Here is a 23,666-nt window from a genome sequence, read left to right as displayed (position 1 = left end):
ATGGATATCGGAGGCCTGGAGACGGTGGTGGCCAATTCGGCCTACGTGTCGGCTCGGGGCGACGGCGGCCCGTCCTCGGGGCGCGACAAGAAGATGCGAGCCAAGCTCAAGTTGCCGCACATCACCCAGTGCGAGCATCTCAAAGACACATTGGACCTGGACTTCAAATTCATCTGCCTGAGGCAGCCCATTGGGAAGAGGATCTTCCAGCAGTTCCTGGAGGACACGCCGCAGTTCCTGGCGGCGGCAGGACTGTGGGAAAGCATTGAGGAGTACAACACATCGGAGGAGGCCATGAGGGGCTCCACCGCCCAGGTGACCATCAATAAGTACTTCGACTCGGCCTCAAAGGAGTTTTGCTCCTTCCTAGAGGAGAAGGCCATCATGCGGGTCAAGGAGGACAGCAAGCACAGCCACGGAGACCTCTTCAAGGAGTCCGAGAAGCAGCTGCTCAAACACCTGGAGGAGAAGGCCTTCGCCCCCTACAAGGAGAGCCTCTTCTTCTACCGCTTCCTCCAGTTCAAGTGGCTGGAGGCCCAGAGTGTGACGGACGAGTGGTTCATGGACTTCCGAGTGCTGGGCAAAGGGGGGTTCGGGGAGGTGTGCGCCTGCCAGATGAAGGCCACCGGCAAAATGTACGCCAACAAGCGCCTCAACAAGAAGAGGCTAAAGAAGCGCAAGGGATACGAGGTGAGGAGGGCTCCGGGGTGGAAGATGTTCTTGGTGGCCTTAGAGTAAACAAGAGATGTTCCTGGTGCCTTAGAGTAAGTTAGAGATGTTCCTGGTGGCCTTAGAGTAAATTAGAGATGTTCCTGGTGGTCTTAGAGTAAACAAGAGATGTTCCTGGTGGCCTTAGAGTAAACAAGAGATGTTCCTGGTGGTCTTATAGAGTAAACAAGAGATGCTCCTGGTGGCCTTAGAGTAAATTAGAGATGTTCCTGGTGGCCTTAATGTAAATTAGAGATGTTCCTGGTGGCCTTAGAGTAAATTAGAGATGTTCCTGGTGGCCTTAGAGTAAACAAGAGATGTTTCTGGTGGCCTTAGAGTAAACAAGAGATGTTTCTGGTGGCCTTAGAGTAAATTAGAGATGTTCCTGGTGGCCTTAGAGTAAATTAGAGATGTTCCTGGTGACCTTAGAGTAAGTTAGAGATGTTCCTGGTGGCCTTAGAGTAAATTAGAGATGTTCCTGGTGGCTTTAGAGTAAATTAGAGATGTTCCCGGTGGCCTTAGAGTAAACAAGAGATGTTTCTGGTGGCCTTAGAGTAAATTAGAGATGTTCCTGGTGGCCTTAGAGTAAATTAGAGATGTTCCTGGTGACCTTAGAGTAAGTTAGAGATGTTCCTGGTGGCCTTAGAGTAAATTAGAGATGTTCCTGGTGGCTTTAGAGTAAATTAGAGATGTTCCCGGTGGCCTTAGAGTAAACAAGAGATGTTTCTGGTGGCCTTAGAGTAAATTAGAGATGTTCCTGGTGCCTTAGAGTAAACAAGAGATGCTCCTGGTGGCCTAATAGAGTAAACAAGAGATGTTCCTGGTGGCCTTAGAGTAAATTAGAGATGTTCCTGGTGGCCTTAGAGTAAACAAGAGATGTTTCTGGTGGCCTCAGAGTAAATTAGAGATGTTTCTGGTGGCCTTAGAGTAAATTAGAGATGTTCCTGGTGACCTTAGAGTAAGTTAGAGATGTTCCTGGTGGCCTTAGAGTAAATTAGAGATGTTCCTGGTGGCCTTAGAGTAAATTAGAGATGTTCCTGGTGACCTTAGAGTAAACAAGAGATGTTCCTGATATTTAGCCGGAATCTCCTTTCTTGTAACGTGAAGGCATGGGTTCGAGTCCTACCCTCCGGAGCAGGAGAAAACGAGCTTGTTCCCTCTTTCATGTGACACCCCTTGAGATATTTAGAGATGGCTGTCATCTCTCTCCTCTTTCTCTTCCCAAGCTAAACACCTTGGGGGTTTTTCAGAATGGCCATCTGTCATAGATGCTTTAGCTGAGATTCCTGCTTTGCAGGGGGTTGGACTAGATAATAATAATAATAATAATAATAATAATAATAATAAATTTTATTTATACCCCGCCCTCCCCGGCCAGAGCCGGGCTCAGGGCGGCTAACACCAGTAAAATTACAGAAAAAACATGGGGGGTGGGGAAACCAATTTAAAATACAGGCTAAAATGCAATTTAAAATGCAGCCTCATTTTAAAAGTAGCCCATAGATCAAAACCATAAGGGGAGGGAAACATGAGGGTCAGACTGAGTCCAAACCAAAGGCCAGGCGGAACAGCTCCGTCTTGCAGGCCCTGCGGAAAGAAGTCGAGTCCCGCAGGGCCCTAGTCTCTTGGGACAGAGTGTTCCACCAAGTCGGGGCCAGTGCTGAGAAGGCCCTGGCCCTAGTTGAGACCAATCTAACCACCTTGCGACCTGGGACCCCCAAAATGTTGTCGTTTGTGGACCTCTCCGCGGGGCATACCAGGAGAGGCGGTCCCGTAGGTACGTGGGTCCTAGGCCGCATGACTCTCAGGGGTCCCTCCAGCAACACGAAAGAACTTTCTTCCGCCACCAGAACGCCCTCTGCAAACTTAGCCAGGTTGCACACCAGGCACTCTAGTGTCTGCAAACTGTCTTCGAAAATGGGGTCTGCGGTACAGTGGCTGTGGGGGATCATGGCGCCCTCAGCTATTTTATTTACTGCATGTATATCTCACATTTTTTCCTCAAGGTGGAATGGGCATTGCTCTTCTGGCCTCTTCATTTTATCCCCACAACACCCCTGTGAGGTAGGCCAGGTCGAGAGAGGCAGGGACTGGCTGCAAGGTTTCACCTGGTGAGCTTCATAGCTGACTGGGGATTCAGATTTTGGTCTGAAGTACTAACCACTACATCGGGACGCGGGTGGTGCTGTGGGTTAAACCACAGAGCCTAGGACTTGCCGGTTGGAAGGTTGGCGGTTCGAATCCCCGCAATGACGGGGTGAGCTCCTGTTGCTCGGTCCCTGCTCCTGGCAACCTAGCAGTTCGAAATTGCCCAGGGGGGGGAAGCAGATCATGTTTGGGTTTTTTTAGAAAGAGGGAAGGGGGTGTTGAAAGGAAGCCGCTGATCGGCAAGTGATCGGGAGCGAGATAAGGGACGCTAACAATAAAGGAGGCTGCCTGGGAGGGGGGAGGTAAAGACAGCAAACTTGCAAAGGGGGAAACAGGAACACTAAAGCAATAGAGAGAAATGAGAAGAAAAGGAGGAGCAAAAAACTGCTCCAGCTAAGGAAAAGGCACTAAGGCAAACAAGAGGGAAGGGAGTGTTGAAAGGAAACAGCTGATTAGTGGGATTGGGAGAGAGATAAGGGAGGCTAGAGGTAAAGGAGGCTGCCTGGGAGGGGGGAGGTAAAAGTCCATGGATCCTCAGTATTTTTACATTGGGTCACCCCAAATTCACCATCAGATCACATAGCATGTACATGGCTGCAGCCTGCACCAAAAGAATCACGCACCCACTGTTGCATGAGGCCGCAGTGGTGCAGAAATGTGGTTACAAAGCACGGATCCACATGGATCCTCAGGATTTTTGCATTGTTGTTGTTGTTTAGTCATGTCCGACTCTTCGTGGCCCCCTGGACCAGAGCACGCCAGGCACTCCTGTCTTCCACTGCCTCCCGCAGTTTGGTCAGACTCCTGCTGGCACCTTCGAGAACACTGTCCCACCATCTCGTCCTCCGTCGTCCCCTTCTCCTTGTGCCCTCCATCTTTCCCAACATCAGGGTCTTTTCCAGGGAGTCTTCTCTTCTCATGAGGTGGCCAAAGTCTTGGAGCCTCAGCTTCAGGATCTGTCCTTCCAGTCAGCACTCAGGGCTGATTTCCTTCATAATGGAGAGGTTTGATCTTCTTGCAGTCCATGGGACTCTCAAGAGTCTCCTCCAGCACCAGAATTCATAATTTTTGCATTGGGCTACCCCAAACTCACCGTCAAATCATATGTCTGTGGCCTCAGCATGAACTCCAAAAATCATACATCCACTGTTTCGTTCAGAATATATTTTTTCTTGTTTTCCTCCTATAAAAACTAGGTGTGTCTGATGGTCAGGTGCGTCTTATGGAGCGAAAAATACGGTAAATCCTTTTCCTGCAGGCAGGAAGTGGGTACAAAATTCACAGCCTAATATCTGCTCCTCGGTGCCCATTTTGACTCATTTCTTGAACCACCGAGAAGCAAAGAAAGCAATGGGGTCTTTCCTTAAGGCCCTTGAAGCTGATTGGCTCCCAGGCATCCAGCCTTCTGATTGGCTAAGAGCCCTATATATACATCCTGGGTCAGGCCCAAAGGTGGCCATTCTGGTTGTGGGGAGGAATCAGCAAGGTGGGGTTTGGGGCTGGCTGGCTGGCACCCTTGAACCCAGGGCGGTCGAGGGGTTGCAAAACAACAACACCATATTTATACAGGTACTTACTGAGAAGATCTATAAAAAAAAGCAACTGTACTCAAAGGAATCATTAGGAAAATAAGAAATATTTAGGGTGGGGCTGCCAAATGTTGTCCTTGCTCAGGGAACGGTATAACCAAAGTGCAGCCCTGGTTGCAAGAATAAAATAAATAACATTATTAGTGAAAACAGTTAAAAGCAACTATTTAAACATTTTAAAAAATAATAATAATACCAGCGATAACCGCCCCATGACCTCTGGGTATAGGGCAGTATATAAATTCATCCAATCAATCAATAATAAATTGTTGTTGTTTAGTCGTTTAGTCGTGTCCGCCTCTTCGTGACCCCCTGGACCAGAGCACACCAGGCACTTCTGTCTTCCACTGTCTCCCGCAGTTTGGTTAGACTCATGCTGGTAGCTTCGAGAACACTATCCAACCATCTCGTCCTCTGTCCAGTGGCGTAGCGTGGGGGGTGCCAGGGGTGCCGGCCGCACCGGGCGCAACATCTGGGGGGGCGCAAGTCCAGAGGGCCCAGCCGCGTCGTGCCCTCGGCCCGCCCCTATTGTCAGAGCGGCCGGCCAGCCTCCGCCTGCTCCTACCTTGCCCACCCGAGGACTGCGGCAGCGCCCGCCCCCGTGGCCACCTACCCCCGCCTCGCCCATTGGCTTGCCTCCCTCGGCCCCGCCTCTCTCCAATGGCCGCGGGGGTGTCCTGCTCGGCGCCGGTGCCTTTTTTCAGGAAGTAGGGAGGCTGGACGGGGAGGTGGGGTCGGAAGCGGGCAGAGAAGGAGGGGAGCTCGTAGCCAAAAGGGCTGCGCCGGCCGGCAAAGGGCCGGGGAAAGTTTGGAGAGGAGAAACACACCGTCATGATTTCCTGGTGGAAGCGGCAGGATTAGGGATGGTGAAGCGTAATTACGCACGAATTTCGCTGGGTGAGAGCTTCGGGGATCGATCGGCGGAAATGGGAATCAATTGGAATATGAGAAAGAGAGAGAGAGAGGGACCATCATTCATAGGCATAGATTTGTAGGGTTAGGGGGCGCAAATCCACAGGTTAGGGGGCGCAAATTACTTGCCTTGCCCCAGGTGCTGACAACCCACGCTACGCCGCTGCCTCTGTCATTCCCTTCTCCTTGTGCCCTCCATCTTTCCCAACATCGGGGTCTTTTCCAGGGAGTCTTCTCTTCTCATGAGGTGGCCAAAGTCTTGGAGCCTCAGCTTCAGGATCTGTCCTTCCAGTGAGCACTCAGGGCTGATTTCCTTCAGAATGGAGAGGTTTGATCTTCTTGCAGTCCATGGGACTCTCAAGAGTCTCCTCCAGCACCAGAATTCAAAAGCATCCATTCTTCGGCAATCAGCCTTCTTTATGGTCCAGCTCTCACTTCCATACATCACTACTGGGAAAACCATAGCTTTAACTATACGGACCTTTGTCGGCAAGGTGATGTCTCTGCTTTTTAAGATGCTGTCTAGGTTTGCCATCGCCTTTCTCCCAAGAAGCAGGCGTCTTTTAATTTCGTGACTGCTGTCACCGTCTGCAGTGATCAATAATAAATTAAAAACATGTTAAAAGCCACTTTGATATTCTCCTTCTGCTTCCTCTGCTCAACCCCAGCCCTCGATTCAAGAAGGTTCTGGAAAGATGCAGGAATGAGAGAAGAGAAGAGGAATTAATGGACCAGAAACGTGTGTGATGTTGCGTGTGATATCATTCCAATCAAATATCGTTTATTAGGCATAGCAAACCACACGTTATGAAACAGACGCCGTATACAGATTGGGCAAAATACGAGCTCAGCATAACAAGCTTTGTCCCCGTCAGATCTTTAACTCCAGAGGAAATCAATTTGCATAAATAATACAATACAACACGACCCCATCACCGATCGATTAAGAACTGCTAAATCTCTTTATAATGGCCCAGTCTTTCTACGTGGACAGCACTCAAAAATTCAGCCACTATTAAAGTAATTTGATCGTTCCTGTCCGAAAACAGGTCCTGAACCATTGGTAGCATACAATTCAGCCTATTGAGTTGTAAGGCCTCTAATAATTGTATTCTGGCATAAATGCCAAAATCACAAGAAAAGAAAATATGCTCGTGTTGATATCATTATTCCTCCCAAGAACTGGGGGCCAAGCATGTTGTTCTTCCTCTGATTTTTTTTTCCAATATAATTTTTTATTAGTTTTTTTAACATATCATTTTCAACAGTAATTAAACATACTTTTACATCTTATTCAAATTTTTGACTTCCATCTATCCTGTCTGAAAATTTTCCAATCTAATCTCTCAGTATGCATTTCTTATCCTCCCTATTACATTTCAAACTCATAACCAATATCTCTATCTTTTCATACTTTGTAACACTTTGTATACCTCTCCTTACAAAACTTCTTGTAGTCCTACTAGCGTAATTTGTTGATTACAGTTGCTCTTCAAATAATTCATATACTTCTTCTGTAAATCTCTGGTCCCGCAGGTTTCGAATCCTCCCTGTCATTTTGTCCAATTCTGCATAGTCCATTAATTTCGTCTGCCATTCTTCTTTGGTCGGAATTTCTTCCTGTTTCCATTTCTGGGCTAATAATACTCTTGCTGCAGTTGTTGCATATAAAAACAATTTAACATCTTGCCTATTAATGTCCTGACCTAGAATACCAAGTAAAAATGCTTCTGGTTTTTTTTAAGAATGTATATTTCAACATCTTTTTCATCTCGTTATATATCATTTCCCAGAAGTTCTTTACTTTTTTACATTCCCACCACATATGATAAAATGTTCCTTCTGTTCTTCCTCTGATTTTATCCTAATAACCCTTCGAGGTAGACCAGGCTGAGAGACAGTGCGTGAGAACAGGAGAGCCCTTTGACTGGATCAGGCCTGAGGCCAGTCTGTTCCAGCAGTCTGTCCTCACCGAGGCCCCCCAGACCCCCCAGTGAGAAGCCTGCGAGCGGGACCCGAGTTCAAGAGTCGCTCTCCCTTACTGTGAATCCCTGGAATAATAATAATAATAATAATAATAATAATAATAATAATAATAATAATTTTATTATTTATACCCCGCCCATCTGGCTGGGCCTCCCCAGCCACTCTGGGCAGCTTCAAAAGAATATTAACATACTATAATACATCAAACATTAAAAGCTTACCTAAACAGGGCTGCCTTCAGATGTCTTCTAAAAGTCTGGCAGTTGCTTATTTCCTTGACATGTGATGGGAGGGCGTTCCACAGGGAGGGCGCCACCACCGAGAAGGCCCTCTGCCTGGTTCCCTGTAACTTGGCTTCTCGCAGGGAGGGAACCGCCAGAAGGCCCTCGGAGCTGGACCTCAGTGTCCGGGCAGAATGATGGGGGTGGAGACGCTCCTTCAGATATACTGGACCGAGGCCGTTTAGGGCTTTCAAGGTCAGCACCAACACTTTGAATTGTGTTCGGAAACGTACTGGGAGCCAGTGTAGGTCTTTCAAGACTGGTGTTATGTGGTCTCGGCGGCTGCTCCCAGTCACCAGTCTAGCTGCCGCATTCTGGATTAGTTGCAGTTTCCGCGTCATCTTCAAAGGTAGCCCCACATAGAGCGCATTGCAGTAGTCCAAGCGGGAGATAACCAGAGCATGCACCACTCTGGCAAGACAGTCTGCAGGCAGATAGGGTCTCATCCTGCGTCCCAGATGGAGCTGGTAAACAGCTGCCCTGGACACAGAACTGACCTGTGCCTCCATGAACAGCTGTGAGTCCAGAATGACTCCCAGGCTGCGCACCTGGTCCTTCAGGGGCACAGTTGCCCCATTCAGGACCAGGGAGTCCTCCACACCAGCCTGCCTCCTGTCCCCCAAGAACAGTACTTCTGTCTTGTCAGGATTCAACCTCAGTCTGTTAGCCGCCATCCATCCTCCAACCGCCATTCAGAGGCATAGAATGCTTCCAAGGCTACTGGGGTACTGGGTTTCAGGCAGGATGTTACCCCAGCCCTACCAGGCGAGGCTGGAAACCATAGAATCATAGAACTTCAGTTCAAAGGGAACCCCAGCGATCATCTAGTCCAACCCCCTTCAATGCAGGAATCTCAACTAAAGCAGCATGGGCAGATGGACGTCCAAACTCCTTCTCCGAGAAAGGAGAAGGAATCGAACCGTTCCGCTGCAGAGCTACAGCCCCAAAAATGCATAGATTGTTTTTGTCGCATCGTGCAGCCAATTGTGAAAAAGTGCGAGAGCAGTTTTTGGCTGGGCGGTGCCATTACGGCACAGGCAGGGCCGGATTTAGGTTTGACGAGGCCCTAAGCTCCTGAAGGTAATGGGGCCCTTTATATGTCCAGCTGTCCTTCGTCAACAACAAATTGACACTTTTTTGTGTTGAATATATAATCATATATATACACAGGTGGCGCTGTGGGTTAAACCACAGAGCCTAGGACTTGCCGATCAGAAGGTTGGCAGTTCGAATCCCCGCGACGGGGTGAGCTCCCATTGCTCGGTCCCTGCTCCTGCCAACCTAGCAGTTCAAAAGCACGTCAAAGTGCAAGTAGATAAATGGGTACCACTTCGGTGGGAAGGTAAACGGCATTTCCGTGCGCTGCTCTGGTTCGCCAGAAGCGGCTTAGTCCTGCTGGCCACATGACCCGGAAGCTGTACGCCAGCTCCCTCGGCCAGTAAAGCGAGATGAGCGCTGCAACCCCAGAGTCGGCCAAGACTGGACCTAATGGTCAGGGGTCCCTTTACCTTTACCTATATAATCATATCAATCTTTATTACAGTCCAGAGACCCAACAAATTGTTACAAAGCAATACACAATTCATACAGCCCACCTGCAGGTTAAACAAGCATTTTGTTCAGAATATAGGGATCATTGGTTCTTGCAACCACCGATAAAAACTTCGCCACTGCTAATGTTCTAGCGTTTGTCCGGTCTTCCAATAGGAACCTGACATAGTGAGCCTCTGATTTTCCCGGGAAAGGTACCAGCAAGGGTAATATCAGTTCAGCCTTGGCTGAGCCACGTGCGCGGCCGGCTCACGACAACCGTGTCTCCCTCTCTCAGGCGAACCGGCCTGCTTCCCATCCCGGGATTATTTTCAGATGAAGCAAATTAGCCACCTTAATCCCCACCGGGGCCAATTATTCCCCCGTAAAGAAGCTTGCCGTTTAGCCGCTTGCTGGCCGAGATGGCGGATCTGGCGAAAGAGGTGTCAGAGAACATCAGCGTCAGCGGTTTCGCGGCGGGGAGGGTGATGTGTGAGATAGGAACCGTGGAATTGTTGAATCGGAAGGGGCCACGAGGGTCCGCTTTTGCCCAGTGCGAGACTTGAACCCGTGACCCTTGCTCCATCAAGCGATGCCCATAGACACCCATAGATCTGATGGCTGTTCACAACAACAAAAAAATGACAGCATTGCAGCAGGAGAAATGGGTGCTGTAACCTCATCTGTCTGCTGAGAAATCTCTATGTGGGACAAGAAGCTACAGAACTTGATATGGAACAACTGACTGGTTCAAAATTGGGAAAGGAGTACGACAAGGCTGTACATTGTCTCCCTGCTTATTTAACTTATATTCATCATGCGAAAGGCTGGGCTGGATGAATCCCAGATATTGCCGGAAGAAATATCAACAACCTCAGATATGCAGATGACCCAACCTTGATGGCAGAAAGTGAGGAGGAATTAAAGAACCTTTTAATGAGGGTGAAAGAGGAGAGCGCAAAATATGGTCTGAAGCTCAACATCAAAAAAAGGAAGATCGTGGCCTCTGGGCCCATCACCTCCTGGCAAATAGAAGGGGAAGAAATGGAGGCAGTGAGAGATTTTACTTTCTTGGGCTCCATGATCACTGCAGATGGTGACAGCGGCCACGAAATTAAAAGACGCCTGCTTCTTGGGAGAAAAGCGATGGCAAACCTAGACAGCATCTTAAAAAAGCAGAGACATCACCTTGCCAACAAAGGTCTGTATAGTCAAAGCCATGGTTTTCTCAGTAGTGATGTATGGAAGTGAGAGCTGGACCATCAAGAAGGCTGATGGTCGAAGAATGGATGCTTTTGAATTCTGGGGCTGGAGGAGACTCTTGAGAGTCCCATGGACTGCAAGAAGATCAAACATCTCCATTCTGAAGGAAATCAGCCCTGAGTGCTCACTGGAAGGACAGATCCTGAAGCTGAGGCTCCAGTACTTTGGTCACCTCATGAGAAGAGAGGACTCCCTGGAAAAGACCCTGATGTTGGGAAAGATGGAGGGCACAAGGAGAAGGGGACGACGGAGGACGAGATGGTGGGACAGTGTTCTCAAAGCTACCAGCATGAGTTTGACCAAACTGCGGGAGGCAGTGGAAGACAGGAGTGCCTGGCGTGCTCTGGTCCAGGGGGTCACGAAGAGTCGGACACGACTAAACGACTAAACAACAACAAACTGGAAAGGGGAACCAGCCACCCCAGAACAGATCCTGGGTTGTGAATGATTGACAGGTGACCATCTGCAAAGTGGCACCGGACCGTCTTCCTAACCCGCAGTTCACCCAAGAGCACAGCCCCAGCAGAAAACTTTCCAGGGTTATTTTCCTGCAAAAAGCGCTTCCTTTTCGCAAATTAATTAACAAATTATGCAAATTGCAAACGCAGATCGGCGCCCGCATCATATGTTTAAAGCACTCTTTGAATGTTTAAGCAGCTTTCAGTGCCCTATGCACTGAGTCCCCCCCCCCAAATCCTAGGAATTGTAGTTCCCGCCCCCCCCCCACAACACAGCTACTCTAGTTGTAGCTGTCAAAGTGCATTGGAACTAGTTGAACAGCACCAAAGTGCATTGAAGAGGATTGCTGGGGTGCTGCCTTTAACTGTCAGCAGGTGGTGCTGTTTCATTACCTTCCCCTGCTCTGAAGAACATTCTGCTTGAAGGAATGGCAAGTTTGGTGGCAACCTTAGGGCTGGCAGGAGGAGTGAGGGAAGAACCATTGCCTTTGCCTAAATATGTCATATGAATAATGGCGATTCTGGCTTGATTTGCAGTCAGCGAAGAGGCTGGGAAAAAGAATTGGTTCTGTCTCCAACCTGGTGCCCTCCAGGTGATCTGATCAGCTCTGGCCAGCTCCCCTGGCTATGTGCAGTCCATAATTCTGTGGACACAGTTCCAAATTCGGCATTCTCAACTTGCTTGCTTAAACAAAAGCAGGTTTCTAGACCTTAAGGTGCTTCAGCCAGCCCCCACCTCCCTCTCCTTAATTCCAGGTGTGTCAGCTCCCTCTTCCTTCGTCTCAGGGTTGCCCTTGCAGCAAAGATGGGGGCAAAACTAGAATGAGTTGGCTCTGCTTTGGCGCCACCTACTGTTGGCCTCCCTTGTCTTCTGCCAATAGACCCCTATTCCAATGGGCGCCATGTTGAATTCCCAGCATTTGGCGGTGGGTATTTCAGGCGACTCTAGTCTTGCCGCCCTGTGAGTGGCAGAAGCAGCTTAAAATTAGGGAAGCTTTCTTGAACTACGTAATTCAGATGGGCCACAGTACCCCACCTCTTCCAGCTGTGGAAGAATATTTAATCGTTGTTGTTTAGTAGTTTAGTCGTGTCTGACTCTTCGTGGCCCCCTGGACCAGAGCACGCCAGGCACCTCTGTCTTCCACTGCCTCCCGCAGTTTGGTCAAACTCATGCTGGTAGCTTCGAGAACACTGTCCCACCATCTCGTCCTCTGTCGTCCCCTTCTCCTTGCGCCCTCCATCTTTCCCAACATCAGGGTCTTTTCCAGGGAGTCTTCTCTTCTCCTGAGGTGGCCAGAGTCTTGGAGCCTCAGCTTCAGGATCTGTCCTTCCAGTGAGCACTCAGGGCTGATTTCCTTCCGAATGGAGAGGTTGGATCTTCTTGCAGTCCATGGGACTCTCAAGAGTCTCCTCCAGCACCAGAATTCAAAAGCATCCATTCTTCGGCGATCAGCCTTCTTTGTGGTCCAGCTCTCACTTCCATACATCACTACTGGGAAAACCATAGCTTTTACTATGCGGACCTTTGTTGGCAAGGTGATGTCTCTGCTTTTTAAGATGCTGTCTAGGTTTGTCATTGCTTTTCTCCCAAGAAGCAGGCGTCTTTTAATTCCGTGGCTGCTGTCACCATCTGCAGTGCTCATGGAGCCCAAGAAAGTAAAATCTCTCACTGCCTCCATTTCTTCCCCTTCTATTTGCCGGGAGGTGATGGGACCAGTGGCCATGATACAACAACAACAACAACAATTTTATTATGTATACCCCTGCCCATTTGGCTGGGTTTCCCCAGTGGTGACTGTCAAAGTCCATTGGAACTAGTTGAACACCCCCCTTTGGCTCCTGATTCTGTGGGTCGCATGGGGCTGAGGCCCAGACTATTTGAAGGGCAACAAACCCGCCTGGGCTCTGGGGTCCCTAGGAGAAGGCCTTCTCTCAGTCCGGCCACCCTCACAGGGCCCGCTTGGTGGGGACGTGCGACGGGGCCTTCTCAGTGGTGGCTCCTCCCAGACAACTTTGGAACTCCCTTCCGAGAGAAGCCAGACCATCTTCCTCCTTGCTGTCCTTCTGCTGGCAAGAGAAGATGCTTTTATTCCCACAGGCCGTTGGGAAACTGACTCTTCTTTTTTTAAGAAAACGGCTTTTATTTTTATTTTTAAATATTTTTTATTAAACAGTTTTTATAATCACACAAACATAACATAAAAACAACAAATACATAACCACACAAAAACAAAAACGAAACAAAAAACAAGTACCATTTCATATCCTAATTTCTTAAACCTTTCTTCCTCGACTTCCTCATGCCTCCCTTTTCTGTATTCCAAATTCTAATCAATTGCTCAGCAAATCTTCCCTTATTTTACTTTAAATTTAAGCTAATCTTCCTTATTCTCCTTGTCTTAACCATTGCTAATAGTAACCGTTTACTTTCCAGTCCAACATCATTCTAACTTTCATTAATTTTGTAGTATTTCTTTAAATAGTCCTTAAACTTTTTCCATTCTTCTTCTGCTGCTTCTCTTCCCTGATTTCGGATTCTGCTCGTCATTTCTGCCAAGCCCATGTAGTCCATCACCTTCATCTGCCATTCTTCCAGTGTGGGTAGATCCTGTGTCTTCCAGTACTTTGCAATAAGTATTCTAGCTGCTGTTGTAGCATACATAAAGAAAGTTATATCCGTCTTTAACACCCCTTGGCCGACAATGCCCAAGAGAAAAGCCTCTGGTTTCTTAGTGAAGGTATATTTAAATACCTTTTTAAGTTCATTATAGATCATTTCCCAGAATGCCTTAATCTTCGGGCACGTCCACCAAAGGTGAAAAAATGTACCTTCCTTTTCTTTACATTTCCAACATTTATTATCAGGCAAATGGTAAATCTTTGCAAGCTTGACTGGGGTTATGTACCACCTATAAATCATTTTCATAATATTTTCTCTTAAGGCGTTACATGCCGTGAATTTCATCCCGGTGGTCCACAACTTTTCCCAGTCAGCAAACAAAATATTATGACCAATGTCCTGAGCCCATTTAATCATACTTGATTTAACCGTTTCATCTTGTGTATTCCATTTCAGCAGCAAATTGTACATTTTTGACAAATTCTTAGTACTGGATTCTAACAATTCAGTCTCCAATTTTGATTTTTCCACCTGGAAACCAATTTTACTGTCCAATTTAAACACTTCATTTATTTGGTGATAGTGCAACCAATCTCTCACCTTCCCTTTTAATTTCTCAAAACTCTGCAATCTCAGTTTGTCCCCTTCCTTTTCCAAAATTTCCCAATATCAAGAAAACGGCTTTTAAAAGCGCTGTGCTATTATCTGCATTTTAACAGATTTTTTAAAATAAAAAAATATCATTTTGATTCTGCGAAAGTGCTTTTTAGCCGTTCCCTTGGTATATTTTTAGCTTTCGGCATTGCGTTTGCATTGTTTTTTTGAATTCGCAAAAGCCGCCTTGAGCCCTGGTGTGGAGAAAGAGTGGGATATAAATAAAAAATCTACTTATTTTATTTTATAGATTTCTTTATTTATATCGCACCCTTTGTGGGAGGGTGGGGGAGGGAGGGGAAATGGGGGGGAATAAGGATGATATGTTTTTGGATAATATGTTTTGTTTAAATTTTGAATTAAAAAATTAAAAATAAAATAAAATAAATAATAATAATAATAATACAAAGACTTGAAGTCTGAGCCAAAACATGTGCAAACACCCTCAGTGACCTGTGCCCCCTGTTTCTCGCTCGTTTTCTCCCCCCCCCCCAAATGCTTTTTATTGAGATTTAAGAACACCAACACCAACCAACAAAAACATCAAATCTTATTACATATTACATATATCCTACTTTATGCTCCAAGGGGTTGAGCATGGGGTTTCTTTTGGGTGGGGTGGGAGAGGAATGTGAGGGGTGTGTGTCAGAAAGGGAAGGAAGGTTTCCTCAGGTGTGAGCGATGGCATGACGTTGTCTCCTTAAGCCAGCTTCCCCTAGCCTGGAACCCTCCAGATGTTTCGAACTACAACTCCCTGTACTGGCTTGACTCTCAAATTCGTGGACAACCCACAAAGCAGAATCAGGACAGATCTAAGTCCCTTCTTCAGGCACGGTCGAACTGTGGAACTCCCTGCAACAGGAGGCAGTGACAGCAACCAACCTTAGATGGCTTTAAAAGAGCTTTAGGCAAATTCATGGAGGTGTAAGGCTATTATTGTTGGCTCCTAGCCAGGATGGCTGTGCTCTCAGCAGTGCTTCTGGGTATCAGTTGCGGGAAACTACAGGAGGGGAGAGGTCTGCTCTTGAACTCGGCTCCCACTTGAGGCACCCGGTTGGTCCCTGTGAAGAGAGGAAGCTGGGCTAGAAGGGGTATTGGTCTGACTCAGCTGCAAGGAGGCAGGCGGGTGTGGAGGACTCCCTGGTCCTGAATGGGGTAACTGTGCCCCTGAAGGACCAGGTGTGCAGCCTGGGAGTCATTCTGGACTCACCGCTGTCCACGGAGGCGCAATTCTGTGTCCAGGGCAGCTGTCTACCAGCTCCATCTGGGACGCAGGATAAGACCCTTCTCACCCGCAGACTGTCTCACCAGAGTGGTACATGCTCTGGTTATCTCCTGCTTGGACTACTGCAATGCGCTCTATGTGGGGCTACCTTTGAAGGTGACCCGGAAACTGCAATTAATCCAGAATGCGGCAGCCAGACTGGGGACTGGGAGACCACATAACACTGGTCTTGAAAGACCTACATTGGCTCCCAGTACGTTTCCGATCACAATTCAAAGTGTTGGTGCTGACCTTGAAAGTCCTAAACGGCCCAGTATCCCTGAAGGATATCCATTGCCATCGTTCAGCCTGGACACTGAGGTCCAGCTCCGAGGGCCTTCTGGCGGTTCCCTCCCTGCGAGAAGCCAAGTTACAGGGAACCAGGCAGAGGGCCTTCTCAGTTGTGTCATCTGCATATCTGAGGTTGTTGATATTTCTTCCGGCAATCTTAATTCCAGTTTGGGATTCATCCAGCCCAGCCTTTCGCATGATGTATTCTGCGTATAAATTAAATAAGTCTTGTTACAGATATCCTACTTTATGCTCCATAGAGCCGTTGACTTCCGTCCTTCCCTTCCGCCGGTTTTCTTATTCCAATCTATAATTCACAGTTTCATTGGTTAAAAATTACACCATGACATAAGAATTAATTCAATCCTGCCAACCTTTTCATATTTCTACAGTTCTCACTTATATAAACCATGAATTTACTCCATTCTTTTTGGTACTTTGTCTCCTCCTGATTGCGAATTCTGTGTGTCAATTTTGCCATTTCAGCGTATTCAACCAGCTTCATCTGCCATTCCCTTACAGTCGGAATCTCCTGTAACTTTCACTTCTTCTCGCCCGTTTTCTTCCAGGGTGCAATAGTGGAGAAGAGGATTCTCGCCAAAGTCCACAGCCGATTCATCGTCACCCTGGCGTATGCCTTCCAAACCAAGAATGACCTCTGCCTGGTTATGACGCTGATGAACGGAGGAGACCTCAGGTGGGAGACCCTTTTGCTGGACAAAAATGCCAGGATCTGAAATATACCCCATATGCTCTTTACTCAGCTCATAGTGGTGAGGAGGAATGGAAGTTCCCCCAAAGTATCTGCTTTATATACATTATTTACACAATGGGCTGCACGTGATTGGCTAATTCCAGACTTCTCCTGTAGGCCAATCAGGTTGTGGATTCACTTCTATCTGGAGCTGGATTGGGTGGCTCCTGCCGACCAATCATACTGCTGCATTGTTCTAGGACCAATCAGACTGCTGCATTCTGAATCCTATTGTTCTAGGACCAATCAGACTGCTGCATTTTGGATCCGATTGTTCTAGGACCAATCAGACTGCTGCCTTTTGGATCCTATTGTTCTAGGACCAATCAGACTGCTGCAGTTTGGATCCTATTCAACTCAGTACATAACAGGATCGTGCGCTCCAAACCGGGTCGGGATGTTCTGCCTGTAGTGCGGCAAACGCAGAGATACAACACAGACCTCTTCTGTCCCGGGGCAAATCCTGACTGCCGGGTCATTTTTACAGATTCTGCCACCGGAGATCTTAGATCAGCGGTCAGCAAACTTTTTCAGCAGGGGGCCGGTCCACTGTGCCTCAGACCATGTGGGGGGGCGGACTATATTTTTTTGGGGGGGGATGAATGAATTCCTATGCCCCACAAATAACCCAGAGATGCATTTTAAATAAAAGGACACATTCTACTCATGTAAAAACACCAGGCAGGCCCCACAAATAACCCAGAGATGCATCTTAAATAAAAGGACACATTCTACTCATGTAAAAACACCAGGCAGGCCCCACAAATAACCCAGAGATGCATTTTAAATAAAAGGACACATTCTAGTCGTGTAAAAACACACTGATTCCCGGACCGTCCGCAGGCCGGATTGAGAAGGTGATTGGGCCAGATCTGGCCCCCGGGCTTTAGTTTGCCTACCCATGTCTTAGATCTTAGTGGGGTAGGATTGCAGAGGGTACGGGTCACTATTAATAATAATAATAATAATAATAATAATAATAATAATAATAATTTATACCCCGCCCATCTGGCTGGGTTTCCCCAGCCACTCTGCGCGGCTCCCAACAAAATATTAAAAATACAATAAAACATCAGACATTAAAAGCTTCCCTAAACAGGGCTGCCTTCAGATGTCTTCTAAAAGTCAGATAGTTGTTTATTTCCTTGACATCTGGTGGGAGGGCGTTCCACAAGGCGGGTGCAACTACTGAGAAGGCCCTCTGCCTGGTTCCCTGTAATCTTACTTCTTGCAATGAGGGAACCGCCAGAAGGCCCTCGGAGCTGGACCTCAGTGTCCGGGCTGAACGATGGGGGTGGAGACGCTCCTTCAGGTCTACTGGGCCTTTGAGGCCGTTTAGGGCTTTCAAGGTCAACACCAACACTTTGAATTGTGCTCAGAAACGTCCTGGGAGCCAATGTAGGTCTTTCAGGACCGGTGTTATGTGGTCTCGGCGGCTGCTCCCAGTCTGACAACCAGTGCGCCTCTTTCGTTTCAGATAGTACATGGGAAGACGAACCTTAAAAGCCCGGGACACAAATTTTGGCAGCTCAGGTGCCTCATTTAACAGAAGCAATGTATTTAGTGTTAACTCTGGAAGTCTGTACAGTGGAACCTTGGGTTAAGAACTTAATTTGTTCTGGAGGTCCGTTCTTAACCCGAAACTGTTCTTAACCCGAGGTACCGCTTTAGCTAATGGGGCCTCCAGCTGCCGCGGCGCAATTTCTGTTCTCATCCTGAAGCAAAGTTCTTAACCCGAGGTACTATTTCTGGGTTAGCAGAGTCTGTAACCTGAAGCGTCTGTAACCCGAGGTACCACTGTATTCAGTTCTGACCAAAATATCCCGGTGGATATTTTGCTCTGTGGGCATCCTGCGTTTCGGAAACGTGCGACGGGATTCGATTTAGGGCTTTGCCTCCCTTCCCAGGTACCACGTCTATAACGTCGACGAGAAAAACCCCGGCTTTTCGGAATCCAGGGCGATCTTCTACACTGCTCAGATCATCTGCGGCCTCGAACACCTCCATCAAAACCGCATCATCTACCGTGACCTCAAGCCAGAGAACGTCCTTTTGGACGATGCAGGTAAGGGAAGCAACACGCTGAAAGAGCCAGGAATTTTCCATGTGTGGTTAAACTGCGGAACTCCCTGCCACATGAATGGCCTCCAACCCGGAAGGCTTCCAACATTCCCAAATAAGCGTAACTTTTCATTTCCGATTCCTGATGTCGCACCCAGTCTGTCAATCGGTTCCTTATGATGGCTTCTTCTTTCTCTCGCCCCCCCATTCAGGGCACGTGCGGCTGTCAGATTTGGGCCTGGCGGTGGAACTGGCAGAAGGAAAAGATAAGACCAAGGGCTACGCGGGCACGCCAGGTGGGTACACCATTATTCAGGGTCCTTCTCTTCAGTTGCAGTTCCTGCGATTTAGATGCGACTCCTGCATCGCAGCGGGTTGGGCTAGATGACCGCTGGGGGTCCCAGCTCTGCAGTTCTGTGATTCTGCGGTTCTTCCTCTCCCCTTTTCCTACAGGGTTTATGGCCCCTGAACTCCTTAAGGGAGAGGAATACGACTCGAGCGTGGATTACTTTACCCTGGGAGTAACCCTCTATGAGATGGTCGCCGCGAAAGGACCTTTCCGCAGCCGCGGGGAAAAGGTACGGCATTTATTTTATTTTATGTCATCAGATTTATACACTGCTTTTCTTCCTAATGTCTCAACAGATGAAACTGATTTGTAAAAATGTTACATGGAAAAAAATACAAGAGACATTACACATACTTCTGTAAAACAAGAAAATCCTTAATAAAAAAAATTTAAAAAAATTATAGACTGTGGAAAACAGAAAATCAAAGCAATTAGGGTTGCCATATTTCAAGAATTAAAAATCCGCACACTAAAGTTATTGAGCTTTTCTTGGGAAATGGCCCAAAAAGTTGTTGAGCTCAAAAGTTAGAATTCGCGCAAAAAAGGGCAGCGGATGATACTCAAACACACGCTTCCTGGTTCTGTTGGCAAAAACCCGGACATTTTGCTGATTTCCCAAAAATTCCCCAGGATGCTAATTTCGACATTTGAATCCCAGACAAGTCCAGGAAATTCTGGATGTATAGCAACCCATTTACACAGAAGATACAACAATAGCAAGACTGGCAGACGATAATTTAAGTCTTTTGAAAAGTTGAACTAACGCTAAAAACAGATCTTATTTTATTGATCGCTTGTACCTTGTTCTCCTCCGAGGAGTTGGAGAGAAAAAGTTTGGGTGCTTAGATTATTGATATTAGTCAATAGCATCTTTGCCCCCCCAAAAAAAGGTTTATTTTTCTTAATGTTGTAATGTATATAAAACAGAGCTAACAATCATAACAACAGATGGAAAACAAAACTATAAAACAAGCACGAAGAACGAGTTCAGTCGCACGTGGGTTTAAATAGCAAAGTCCAAGTACAGATTATCAGATTATTATTCTAGTTCCAGATTCCCCAGGCTTGTATTGAAAATGATCCTCTTGTATATGTGATAAGGGAATGCCAAAAAAATCTTTAAATTGTCTGCAGCCGTTGCTGAAATCTCAAAACTTGCAAAGTTTCCCCACATTATTGCTCTATTCCAGAGTGAGGGGCACCAAACGCCTGTTGTAATATTTTGGTCTGTTTTCTGTTGAGTCGCAATTACTATTTGAGCTGCTGAGATCATATAGCAATTCTTTAGACAACATACCTACATCAGTGTCATCAAAAATATTCGGCAGCATCGATTTTGGATGACAAACAATAGCTCCTTTTGGTAACGTTTAGCATCAAGGCTAAATTCCAGAAATCTTTCACCAACTTACATTCCCACCATAAACGATAAGCGGTGCCAAGTTTATTGCAAAGCTCGGTTGGTAGAGATCAAGACTCTTAATCTCACGGTCCTGGGTTCGAGTCTCACATGGGGCAAAAGATTCTTGGGGGTTGGACCAGATTAATCGCAGGGTCCTTTCCAACTTTCCAATTCTATGATTCTATGAATTACTAGGTAATAAAGAAGAAAAGATTTTGGATGCGTACAAAGAGTGTGATGATCATTGGGACCTTAACGGTGCTTTTTTTCTATATATATAAAATGTTTAGGGGTACTCTCATTTTTCTACTCATATTGAATTAGGGACATGAGTGGCGCTGTGGTCTAAACCACCGAGCCTCTTGGGCTTGCCGATCGGAAGGTCAGCAGTTCGAATCCCCACGACGGGGTGAGCTCCCGTTGCTCAGTCCCTGCTCCTGCCAACCTAGCAGTTCGAAAGCACGTCAAAGTGCAAGTAGATAAATAGGTACCACTCTGGCGGGAAGGAAAACGGCGTTTCCGCGCGCTGTGGTTTCCGTCACAGTGTCCCGTTGCACCAGAAGCAGTTTAGTCAAATAAACTGGAAAGCTGTCTGTGGACAAACGCCAGCTCCTTCGGCCTGAAAGCGAGATGAGCGCCGCAACCCCATAGTCGCCCTTGACTGGACTTAACTGTCCAGGGGTCCTTTACCGTTACCATATTGAAATACTGCCCCTCAATATTAAGAAAGTTGACCAAAGATTATTCATGTATGCTACGACTGCTGCCAGAATTTTGATAGCCCAAAAATGGAAAACACAGGAATTACTAACCAGATGAAGATGGTTGAATATGCGGAATTAGCAAAACTGACTCACAGGATCCGCAATCAGGAGGAAACAAAGTTCCAAAAAGAGTGGAGTAAATTTATGGACTATATAAGTGAGAACTGTAGAAATTTGAAGACGTTAGGTAAAGGTAAAGGGACCCCTGACCATTAGGTCCAGTCATGACCGACTCTGGGGTTGCGGCGCTCATCTCGCTTTATTGGCCGAGGGAGCCGGCGTACAACTTCCGGGTCATGTGGCCAGCAGGACTAAGCCGCTTCTGGCGAACCAGAGCAGTGCACAGAAATGCCGTTTACCTTCCCGCCGGACCGGTACCTATTTATCTACTTGCACTGGTGTGCTTTCAAACTGCTAGGGAGCAACGGGAGCTCACCCTGTCGCAGGGATTCGAACTGCCGACCTTCTGATTGGCAAGTCCTAGGCTCTGTGGTTTAACCCACAGTGCCACCCGTGTTGAAGACGTTAGCAGGGCTGAAATAAATCTTATGTCATGGTCTAGATATCACTAAGGAACTGTGGATCAGAGGTCGGAATAGGAAAACCTGCAGAAGGGAGGGAAGTCAATGCTCTGTAGAGCGAAAAGAAAGATAGATGTAAAAGGATATGAAATATTAGTGTATTTTGTTTGTGCATATAAAATGAAAACTTAATAAAAAGCATTTTTTTAAAAAATACTGTGCCTCAATGAGGCCAAACTTAGATTCACAAAATGTTTAGGGGTACGCGTACGCCCAGGAAAAAAAGCACTGGACCTTAATATTCCCAACGGGTACGAATATTATGGTACTTATTATTAACAAAAAACAAGACCGCGTGTTTGTTTTATATCCTGCATATAGATTTTCTGCCTTTCTGCATGCGGTGGGGCGGCAGAAAAAGCTTTTTAGAAGAAGGCCCAGCACTTTTCTCCTTCCTGCCACAGGTAGAGAACAAGGAAGTGACGCGTCGCATCCTGAACGATCCTGTCACGTACCCGGACAAGTTCAGCGCCGAGTGCAAGGCCTGCTGCGAGGGGCTGATGATGAAAGACCCGGCCACTCGCCTGGGGTTCAAGGACAACGAATGCGCGGAGTTGAAGAAGCACCCTGTTTTCCAGAAGATAAACTGGGGCCGCCTAGAGGCAGGTAAGGACCTCCAGGGGTTAAGTGGGATCACCCAACTTCTGAGCCATTATGCTAGCCATAGCTGTCAACCGTCCCTTATTTGGCGGGAAAGCTCCTTATCCCAGCACCGTGTCCCTCTGCTGTCCCTTATTGATGATGTCCCTGAAATTTCCCGGGTTTCAAAGGAAGCAGCTCCTCTCCCTCCCTCCCTCCCTGCCGGCCAGGGAGGAGGGAGGCTCCAACTGGGTTGCTTGGCTGCGTTGCTCAACCAATAAGGAGTCTGAGAACGACTGGGGGGTGGAGCTTGCATGCCTTGTGCCAATCAAATCGGCCGCGTTGCCTGGGGACTCGCCTTTGCTCAGCGCTTCCCAGCGGAGAGGCGACGGTGGTTTTCCTTGCTGCATCCCCTTTGCCGGGTTGCTGCGCTGTGGGAACCACCGCTTGAGGCTTCGTTTGGCTGCTGGTTGACTAAAATCCCTTATTTTGGCTGCCGATCCCTTATTTTCAAGGCTGCTGGTCCCTTATTTTCAAATCTGTAAGTTGACAGCTATGGCTTGGTTGGTACACTTATGAACATTACCATATATCTAAGCCCTCCAAATTCCTATCGCACTCCCTTCCCCCTTCCGCTTCAGGACTGGTGGAGCCCCCCTTCGTGCCGGACCCCAAGGTGGTCTACGCCAAAGACATTGGCGACGTGGGCGCTTTCTCCACGGTGAAGGGCGTCGTGCTTGACGAGACGGACAAAGCCTTCTACGACGACTTCTCCACGGGCAACATCCCCATTCCCTGGCAGGAGGAGATGGTCGAGACAGGCGTCTTCGGAGAGCTCAACGTCTCTTGGGCCAAGGGCACCACCCCCAGGGATCTGGACCGCAACGCACCTCCGACAAGCACCTCCAGCAAGTCGGGCACCTGCCTGCTGCTCTGAAGAGAGGCGGGGAGGTGTGTCTCCGGGCACCAGGACTCCGGCCGCTGCGGCGGCCATTGCCGGACTCGCAACAGGGACCAGCTTCCGGCTGGCGGACGATGCCCACTAGGCTGCGCTGCCCTTCCAGAGCTGGGTGGTGGGGGAAAGAAGCCGGGCACTGTAAGCCCCCGGGGCCCTTGCTTTCTCTACCAGAAACAGGACTTTGCTTCACTACGTGGCAGTGGGGAACTCGAACTGGGTTCTGGCCGGCCTGCTCTGACCACTAGGCTCTGCAACCCTCCTAGTGCACCCGGGAGGCCCTCCCTAATTTTAATTAAATTTTCAGTCTGCAATGAGGTTCACACACACACACACACCGGGGACTCCTGGGTTTGGATAGGAAGTGGCAGCTATTGGACAAGGGAGGGGGGCTTGCGTTCTTAAGAAATTGGGGTGGGGGCACATCAAATACATTCAAGGCATCTGGTGTGGGGGGGGCAGTTCCTCCTCCCTGTTTCACGCTGGCGCACTTTACTTGGGGGGGTGTGTGAATAAT

General features: G+C 47.8%; 1 protein-coding gene across 1 annotated transcript; it reads left to right on the top strand.

Moving 5' to 3' along the window:
• GRK1 (G protein-coupled receptor kinase 1) lies at nt 1–23,666 on the top strand. Its single transcript, XM_053360625.1, has 7 exons — nt 1–690; nt 16,274–16,401; nt 18,366–18,523; nt 18,732–18,815; nt 18,973–19,097; nt 22,020–22,221; nt 22,836–23,666. Exons 1-7 carry the CDS (start codon nt 1–3, stop codon nt 23,129–23,131), a joined length of 1,683 nt encoding a protein of 560 aa, XP_053216600.1. The 3' UTR covers nt 23,132–23,666.

The sequence above is a fragment of the Podarcis raffonei genome, chromosome 13 (genome assembly GCF_027172205.1).
Source record: "Podarcis raffonei isolate rPodRaf1 chromosome 13, rPodRaf1.pri, whole genome shotgun sequence".
Lineage (NCBI taxonomy): Eukaryota > Metazoa > Chordata > Lepidosauria > Squamata > Lacertidae > Podarcis > Podarcis raffonei.
This window is presented reverse-complemented; position numbering and strand designations above follow the sequence as displayed.